General features: G+C 30.1%; 1 protein-coding gene across 1 annotated transcript; it reads right to left on the minus strand.

The window, feature by feature from the left end:
- Positions 1-934: 934 nt before the first annotated feature.
- LOC142633170 (transcription factor MYB106-like) lies at positions 935-7,207 on the minus strand. The gene is made up of 3 exons (XM_075807447.1): positions 7,075-7,207; positions 6,773-6,902; positions 935-1,691 (listed from the first exon to the last, which is right to left on the minus strand). The coding sequence occupies exons 1-3, from the start codon at positions 7,205-7,207 to the stop codon at positions 935-937; spliced, it is 1,020 nt and encodes a 339-aa protein (XP_075663562.1).
- Positions 7,208-10,440: the final 3,233 nt, after the last annotated feature.

Raw genomic sequence — 10,440 nt, forward strand, 5'->3', positions numbered from 1 at the left:
TGCTGCCAATGCTTTTGAATAATGTTTGGAAAAATGAGATATGAAGTCCTTTGTAGGGAAGGAGGGATAGCAAGTGAGGTCTAATGGGCCAATACAAGTTTAGTTGTGAGCCAGCAGTCGTGGGTATATAGAGTCCTAAAGGCTTGGGCTAAGCAGATCCCATTATCTACACCTATATAGCAGCCAAGACTCATCCCATTCGATTGCTTGGAGCTGGCCAGGGTTAAGATTTGAACGAAAGTCAGCATTGATGCTATGTAAGAGGTACCAGCTTTGGAATATCACGACACTGTTAGGAGATGTATAAGTCTAGTCCATATATATACTCTTTTTTCTTTTTTTTTGCTGAATATATATATATATATATACACACACTCTTGATAACTGTGTATTTAGCTGGCTTAGAAGATGTGGAAATACACTCTCCTTTGAACAAAAAGCAAAAGAAAGATATATACAATTAGTCATTCATGATAAGGGAGAGGATACATTACTCCTTTGAAGAAAAAGTAAAAGAAGTGATACTCATAACTATTTAGGGTGAATTATTTAATCATTTAGTCACTTATTTAATCAAATTTTTTTAATCACTTATTTTGATACTATAATAAATTATTACTGAATCCAAATGCTTATTAAGAAATGAGTAATGTTAGTCACAAACTTTTTTACAACAATTTTACAAATTGTTGAAGTGAAAATTTACAATTGATTTTCATCGAAGCTCACTACTCCTATTACTTTTTTACTTACCAATAATAACTCACCACATCATCAATTTGTAAAAATATTTATTATTCTTACACTAAAAGTGCATAAGATAGGTTAACAACATTTCTAATTTAAATGGAGAAACAGAAATTCAGGGGTGGGGTTTTCTCTTGCACATACAAATTAAAACACCGGTACTTGACAGTCCATATATAATATATAATTAATTTATCAAATTAAGAATATCATTCCAATAATTCTTGGTCATTTCATGTACCTCACCATTGCCAGTACTAGTAGTACTTGTAATTGTGCTGAAGGTAGATAAACTATGCATATCCAGATTATTAAAAAGTAGACTATTTGCTATCCCTTCAATGAAATTCCCATCTCCATTATCAGAAGCCTGAATGGTACTAGGCACATCTCCAACATCAAGAGCCATATTGTGTTGCTGCGTGGTATGTACTTGATTCATATGATCAGCACCTAAAACTCCATTGAAATCTGATGATGATAACACAGTTGACACTGCTGCTTGTGCACTCTTTGAGAAGCTCAATGTGGATGTCGGAGGCTCAAGATCACCACCATTGTCACCCAAACCAAGACCAAAAGAACCATTGTGAAGACCACCTTGTATGGAATTCAACATTAGGCTCTGCCATGTTTTTACTACGTCAAGGCAACGTGGTGGTGCAAGTGTGTTAGTCGTATCACCAGGCTCATGTTGGCGTAGCTGTGACTCTTTAGCTAGTCTAGCTTCGGCCTGAAGACGAGCACTCTCCCACTGAGCCATGTGGCTAAGATTTAATGCGATCTTAGGGTCACCATTTGCCGAGCCAAGGATGGTGCTTGTTGGCTTGTGAGTCACTGGGTCAATACCCATCTTGGCTAACCTTTTCTTTAGATGTGTGTTCCAGTAATTCTTGACCTCGTTGTCTGTTCTATTTGGCAAGTGCGCAGTTATGGCAGACCACCTGGAGAAAAATAGTAGGAGTATATATAAGTGAAATGCATGCATGTACTACGTATTTATCTTCTTAGGGATTTTTCTTTTCTTTATTTTAGAGAGAGAGAGGGGAAAAAAAAACTATAGGAGGGGAAGGGTAGCATTGTTGCAAGATAGGTATCAACGTGCTTATTAGTGGGAAGCAAGAGAACTCGAATCGAATACTAAAGTCCTGTTGGCCCAGGTCTGGGCATTAAACCACTTGCTGTGTTGGTATCTTATTAGAGAGATACTATGTAATACTCCACATAATTTTTATTTAAGAGTTTTCTTTAAAATATAATTGTTGGGCTATAGGTTTTCTTTTAATTGTTATTGCAGCTCACTACCCACTAAGCCCACATCTTATAATACAAGTTACAGAATAGAGGAAGAGATAGTCAGGGTTTATTCTAAGAGGCTAAGAGGCTAAGAGGTGTTTTCCTTGGAGTTAGAGCACGTACAATTGAAGAGATAATCAGATTGTTCAAGGTAAGATTTCTCTCAATTAGAAACAAGAAAAAATTAGAATTTTATTAGGTTATTTAGAAATTTGATTTTGATCCTAAGATTTATATTCTAACATTTAGATTTTTCCGCTGGATTAGATATTAGATTTGAGTCAGTGGGATTTCACGAATCATTATTTCTGTTTAAGTCTTCCATTGGATTTATACATATAATCCTGGATTGAAGTCAAACAATTCGGTCATTCTTCTTCCATTGAATTGGTATATATATATATATAATGGTTAAAGAAGAAGTCAAAGAAGGGGCTACCATCCTTCTGTTGGATTTGTGTGTATATATATATATATATAAAAAGGTTAAAGAAGAAGTCAAAGAAAGTTGCTATTGTTATTCGGTTGGATTTGTGTGTGTATATATATATATATAATGGTTGAAGAAGAAGTCAAAGAAGGTGGCTATTATGCTTTAGTTGGATTTGTATATATATATATATATATAATGGTTGAAGAATAAGTCAAAGAAGGTGGCTATTATGCTTTAGTTGGATTTGTGTGTATATAAATATATAATGAATAGAAGAAGTCAAATAATTCGGCTGTGGTTTCTTTGCCTCTGGGACTTATGCTATGCCAGTGTGGTGTTATATATATACATATTAGGATATTAGGATAGTTGTAAAGTTTTCTACGATGGATATATATAATATGGCTTGTTTGGGGTTATGTATATCAAATTAAACTCTAAGGCATTAGCTGCTGCCTCTGCGTTCTGATAAATTCAAGGAAAACACATATTTGTTTTGGGTAGAGATACTTTGCATTAGTGCTATCATGTAGTTCAGCAAAGTATTTTACTAGTGAGTCAGTTTTTGTAATTTAGTAAAATTTATATTTTGTAGAGGATATTGAGTAATTTTCATAATTGATTATAGGTCCGATTTAAGAGTGTCTTGAGGCTCTTGGGAGATTATTTTGGCTGGATTTTCAGAGTGATTCGAGTGCGGTAAGTAATTATGCATAATATGCACAAGTTTTGTTCTTTAGGTTCTTAGAAGTTAAAGATTTTCAAAGTTATATTTTTAAGCTTACATTTTTTAAAAGTTTATCAAAAAGCATTTTTACACTATTGAAAGAGAAATTTTAATTGGCTTTTAAATAATGTTTTAAAAGAAATTTCGAATTTTAAATAACATTTTGAATGTCCAAAACCCATTTAAAAGATGATTTTTAACTAAACTATTTTCTGAAAATAATTGAGTTTCAAAGTGAGTTTTCTAAAAAGAGTTTTGTTCTTTAAATTGTTTCAAACCAAGTGATTTCGAAATCATATTCTTGTTTTTCAAATGGTATTTAAGACGTTCCTTTTAGCAAACTGGATTTTCAAACTTATTCAAGAATTGTAAAAATACTTATATAAACTCTTCAGTTCCTATTCGTTCCCTAAGAGAGTCAAGCATCTTTTGATTTATGTTTCAATTTGATATTGTGATATTCAATATATCTTTATTGTTGGAACAATTGTTAATATTGAGAAAATTATTATATGTATAAACTTTATTGTTTGTGATATGTGACTCAAAATGAGTATTTTTAGAATTGATCAGATATATATGTGTAAATCCGCTCACAGGATTGTATGTGAGAATATGTGTTGATCCCTCACCAGCAGGGGTTAGATGTTGGTATCCGCTCACAGGATTGTATGTGAGAATATGTGATGTGTATATGTGACACTGTGCTCTGATCAATTATTTGTATGTGTTTCCAAAATATTTTAAGATATGATTATATGTGTATTAAGTGATTCTTTACATGTTTTGAAAACTATATTGGATATCTTGAGTGTAATTGTGAAATTAAACTCGTGCCTTGCTTGACTCTATTCCGTTGTGTATTCTGTATAATTACTTACTAGATGTGTGGCTCACCCCATCAATTAATATTTTCAGATTAAAGTATAGTTGAGAATTAGAACCTTTGGACCGCTTGTGAGGTGCAAGGTAAAGCGTGGAAGTTGTAGGCGGCTTCAGTGTTACTTGAAGACTCATAAAATTTTAGTTATCTTTGTTTTGTAGTTCACATTTTATATAGTGGAGTTTATTTTCAATTTGTGTAGTTTTGAAAAGATTATTAGTTATTATTTTTTTTTATTTTCCGCTTAGACTTCACAACTTTTTGGAGATTATTATAAATTGTGGATTTTAGTTATTATAAGAGGTTTATCAGAAGCATTGTTTATTTGGAGTTTTATTGAATTAAGTTTAAATAAATTATGTTTATTGAGCTAAGTAAGGTTAGCAAGTTAGTCAGGTATCTAAATTCATGTTTCATGGATTTGGGTCCTGACATACTATTTCGATATGGGTTGTCGGTGCTTATTTGTTGAAAATATTGAAAAAAAAAAAAAAGTGAAGTTTTATTATGTGGTGTTAAAAAAATAACGAAATTTTGCCATTACAAACAATACTTATCCATTTATTTTGGAGAAAAATATTTTTAACTTGAAAATGTTGTCAATCGAAATCGTTTTCAAACATTTTTAAGGAAAAATTGTCTTCAAAATGTTTTGAAAACATTTTTTTTTTAGTATTTGATTTGTATGAAAATTCACACAATTTCTCTTATATATATATATATATATAAATATATTATGAGATAAAAAAAAATTTATTTACCGTTTTGAAATATTAATACAGAACAGAAAAATTAATCTCCTATACAAAAAAAAAAACTCTAAAAATTAAGCATAATCAAAACAAAACTATTGAAAATTACACTAATAAGAACAATAAAATAAAATAAAAAAGTGCATAGAAACCCCCCAAAAAAATAGTAATTTCTAAACTTACTCATTCACATGCGCATAACTACAAACATTTGAAACCTCCAAATCAAAACTTGAAATTAACTTTTGTGTGACTTTCGAGTCATTCCGTGTTCATCTAGGAGGTTTCAGGAGCATTTGCATCATTTCGATGGTTTCTAGGGGTATTTTAGTAGTTTTATAGGAAATTTTAATTATGTTAGATGTTTTGAAAGTATATTGATTGTTTTGGAGCTTTTAGGCTTACTTTAATCATTTTATAGTATATATATTTCAGTCATTTAGAAGTTTTGAGAAGTTTTTTTTTATTTCTCAGAGTTCAAAATTAAATATCAAACCGATTATAATACTACTTGACATGTTAAAATGAGTAAAAGAGGAAAGCTCACGGTATGTCCAGTACCAAAAAACCATGCGTCATTCATGGTCATTTTCTAGGTTTCGAGGGGCATTTTGAGTATTTTTAGGAGATTCTTGTCATTCTTCAGGCTTCTGTTCCCTAGAGATGAAAATGTTTTACGCCTTCAAGTGTAAAACATTTTCAATCTCAAATATAGTGTTTTTTGTGATCATCAAAAAATGATTACTGTTGATTATATTTTTTAAAAGTCATAAATACTTGAAAATGATATGAAGATGAGGAAAACATTTTCTAAAAAAAATTTACACAAAAACAAACAGAACCTTAGTGCAAATAAATAAATACTCTCTCCATCCCATTTAGTTTGTCCTGTTTGAAAAGTCAAAAATTTTAAAGGAACATCATTTATTATCTTGTCTAACTTTTAAAAATGTATTAGTTTCCAAAACTACCCTTAAATAAATTTGTTGATTTTCTTTTCAAACGGAGTTGTTTTGAAAATTAAATAGAAGTATAATAGAAACATTAGTAAATTAATGACTTTTATTATTAGAAATAGGACAATATTTTGGGACATCTCAAAATGAAATAAAGGACAAACTAAGTGGGACGGAGGGAGTAAAAGACAAAGACAAAGTCTCACTCTTTGGTCGTACGTGTTTTAGAGAAATAAATTATTTATATATTTAAAAGTTTAGATACAAAATTTTATATCCCCCCCAAAAAAAAAAGAAAATTAGTCACTTCAAAATGTAATCCAAAGAATTTAAAATATTAAATAATCACTTGACCTATTTGTTTAGTATTATAATTTGCTTGTTTGATGTTTGGGACCCAAAGTTATAAGTTTGAAACTAAATGATGTCATGCTACATTTCAACCTAAGTACTTGTTATTGTTTTGTCTGTGTATTTGCTAGTCTTAATTTTCAACTTAATAACACTAATTATTATTTTTAATAAGATAAAATGATGATAAATATGACTTTCAACTTTTGTGGTTAATACTATTATCTTTATAAAATAGTTGTATTTCTATTTACTTTTTTCAGTTTTTAATGCAATTATGAACCAAGTATTTCCCGCCATGAATGTTAATAAAGTTAGGCTTCACAAAAAAATAAAAGATGTGCTAGTTCTAATTTTTATACATTAATTTAGTTTTGAATTTTAACAATAATAATTGCCTTCCATCCAAAGCAATAAGTTGTAGGTTTTAGCAAGAGAACCTGAACATTTAAAAAAATTAGAGGTAAGACTACAAGTATACAAACCATCACCTCTCCTAAACTCCACAAAAATAAAAGTTTTTTTTCTTTTTCATTGAGTATAATTCAAAAAATAGTAGTAAAGATTAACGTTTCTTAAACTCAAAAAAAAAAAAATGAAGAAGAAGAAGGGTTAATGTTTCTTTACTTGTTGCCTAGAAGAGCATGAAGTTGAATGATGGTTTTGTCTTCCTGTAAACTGAAACTCCCCCTCTTAATACCAGGTTTAAGGTAATTATTCCATCTCAGTCTGCAGCTCTTTCCACATCTTTGGAGACCTACAGGACCAAAAAAAAAAACGCATTAATTACATGCACAATAGTTCATGCGTTTAAAACGATTGTAGAAAATTCCAAATACTAGCTTTGACATTTCAGTGAAGGAACAAAAATAATAAAATAATGTAAAGGAGTTTAGCTATAATTGGTAAAAAAAAATTAAATAAGTAACCAGCTTTCTCTGCTAAAGAACGCCAGCATCTATGGCCATGTTGTTGAATGTAGATTAAGAGCTTCTGGTCTTCTTCAGGAGTCCACAGGCCTTTCTTCAAGCCATCTGCATCACAGTATGGAGTTCTTCCCATTCTGATACTAATGTAGCCAAACAGTGGCAAGAAAAGGAAAATAGCTGAGGGGTTTGGATGAGGGAGAGATGTTAGAATGTAATTCTGGTAATAAATACTTGTAAAGACCCAGGACAAGTCTCAGCGATGACAATTAGTCAGTACTTAGTACCATATATATAGAAAAATTATAAAAAAGCAGATCCTATTGCTCGACAAAATTTCTCAAATAGGTACAAGGAGGGACCCAAATAAGTACAACATAAGTTTTAAGGTTTTTTTTTTTGGTAAGGCTTCTGTTCAGTGAAAATTTTCACTGGACATGTCCAAATTCGGACACGTGTACAAGAGTGGACACGTGTCCACCATCCAACGGGTCCAAGATTCACAAGAAATTTGACAATTTTTTGATATTGATTGAATTGAAAAAATTTTACTAGTTCTTACTTTTTTTTTTAGATGCAATACTAGTTCTTACTTGAGATTACTACTTATATTACTTTTTTATTCACTATTAATAATTTTTTGTATTAATAAGTTTCAGATTTGTTGAGTCTACGGACTTTCTCTAATTAGATCTGATGCTACTGCATTGCACCATGCAATATTATCACCCATGTAGAGGTAAAAGTAGATAAAAATAATAATTTTTTTTGGGGGGGGGGCAAAAATAGCATTTTGATCCTTACATTTTGAAGTTAGTGTTAATTTGTTCCATATATTTTGTAATAATCAATTTGATCCATGTTATTTTCAACTTACAGTCAATTTAATCCTTATATTTTGGTAAAAGTCAAATAAATCTTTATTATTTAATTATTTTCAACTTACAATTCATTTAATCCATGTTATTTCATTACGTCTATTATTTCAACTTAATCCATGTTATTTCAACTTACAATTCCCGGTTTACATTTATTATGGGTCTAAATCTAGATTTTTTTTTGTTGTTGTTGAGTTAATATGTCTGTATCTCATTATGTCACAGGTTGGCTACCTACCAACCCACTTCCCAGAGAGAGAGAGAGAGAGAGAGAGAGAGAGAGAGAGAGAGAGAGAGAGAGAGAGAGAGAGAGAGAGAGAGAGAGAGAGGTGCTAAAACTATTTTCTTTTTAATTTACCTGAAAAACTATGGAGCTTCAAAAAGAAGTGCACATAAGTTTTTGATCATGTAAACGTGTGCTTCTAAGGTATTTGTTAATGAACTATTTTAGAAAAATTTTAATATTATTTTCATGGGAAATATAAAATGCTATAAAAAAAATCAATTATTTTTTGTTCTTTTTCCATAAAAAAAAATTCTTACAAAAATTTCATAAACCAATACTCTCAAGGCATTTATTAACTTTTTCCTATGATTTTTCATGCCCTATCTTCAACAAATTTAATTAGTTTGCCGAACTAATTAAAGTTTTCAACAATGTCTGAGCTTGAGAGTTGCCTTCTACTATGATTTTTCACACTCCTACTTCTCTAGCAAACTGCTAAATGCCTAATTTTATCGCTAGTTTGCTACCATGTGCTCTATAAAGTTGTCAAAATCAAGATCCTACGTAGGATCGTAAGAGGTAGGTGGGATCATAAAATTAAACTTTAATTGAAATCTAATTTTTACATTGAATTAACTCACTTGACACAAAAATTTAAAAACTTATATTAGATGGGACACGTGGCGTAAAATTAAACTCTAATTGAATTCTAATTTAAAATTTAATTAAATTTTCTCTTAACTTTACCTACTACTACTACTACTACTACTACTACTATTATTATTATTATTATTATTATTATTATATATAGACGTCGGAACATTATTCCAAATGGGTTTATGATACTATGATATGAATTCAAAAGCAACATGACCGGACAAGAAGGACATACGAGGTTGACACTACTTGACGGTTCATAAATTTGACTTAATTGGAGTAGTTGCCCCGCCATATTTATGGTACTGTGGCAGAGAACTAGGTGCTTATTGGCTTGCGATCGTTTTCAAAGTTCGTCACTTCAATGAATATGGTTTCTATCCTTTTTTTTTTTTTTTTTTTTAAGATAAGTACAAAAAGAAAAAAAAAATGTTATGTCTCCAACTCGTTTTCCAATAAATTTTTAATAGCAAATTGTTATTAGTAAATAAAAAAATAATTTTAGTAATAAGTTCAAATTAGAACTAATAATAATTTATTATTATGGATTTATTATAAAAGTGTTATGAGCATAAAAAAAATAAAAAAAAGCTGTTAAGCCGTTCCTTTAGATTGAGATGTATAAGATATTGCCATTATGCCATATGATGCATCATAAAGTAGTTGTTATGAGATTAAATCATATAATCAAATAGAAATTAAAATTTAGAACCACTAAATAAAATTCTTAGAGGCATGAATTTAGCTTTGATGTACAAGTTGTATTATTTTACCGCATTATTTGTATTATACATCCAGATTTATACTAGCCTAAGTCTGATCACTCTCTCCATATATATCATTAGTGGGATAATTTTAATATAACAATTCCATATAGTATAGATGTCATCAGATCATGTCATTGACGAAGTCATCAAGATAGACTAGCGCGTGAACAATTTTAAAGACGTGTGGTTCGACAGGCTGGAACTCCAATGTGCGCATGGTGGCTTGGTTGCTGGCATAAATTTCTGGGTTTTTCATATAAGAAGCCGTAGAGCACGTTTGTGTGGTATGTTTGGTGATTCAAGGCAGTGCCGGCTCAACTATTGAGCCAAATAGGCAACTCCTAATGCCCCCAAGGAAAAAATGCCCCTAAATTTTTACCAATAAAAGTATTAATTAAGTTCTAAATATTCACCAATAAATAAAAAAGTAGTTTTTTATCAAAGAAAAACCAGTTAAAGAAAAATATTTTCATTGGATGGATCAATCATTTAATCTCTCACACATAAATATTAAAAGAACTCATTAATCTTACACAAGTAAATAAATTTATACTCAAATTCTATTTAGAAATATCAAATAAGTATATAACTTTATTAAACTTTTCAATCATATTTTTTTAGTATTTAGTTACTTCATTCAATAAATAGTGTTTATTTTAGTCGTATAGTCATTGAATAATATGATGAGTTTGTTTTAATTTGTAATTTTTTTTTAAAAAATAGATTTTAAATTTTTTAAAAGAAACCAAAATTTAAATAAATATTCTATTAATATTCAAAATATAAGAATAGATCTCACTTAAAGTTGTCGTTTTAGGCCCCACAATACCTTGAGCTAGCC

The sequence above is a fragment of the Castanea sativa genome, chromosome 4, assembly GCF_040712315.1.
Source record: "Castanea sativa cultivar Marrone di Chiusa Pesio chromosome 4, ASM4071231v1".
NCBI lineage: Eukaryota > Viridiplantae > Streptophyta > Magnoliopsida > Fagales > Fagaceae > Castanea > Castanea sativa.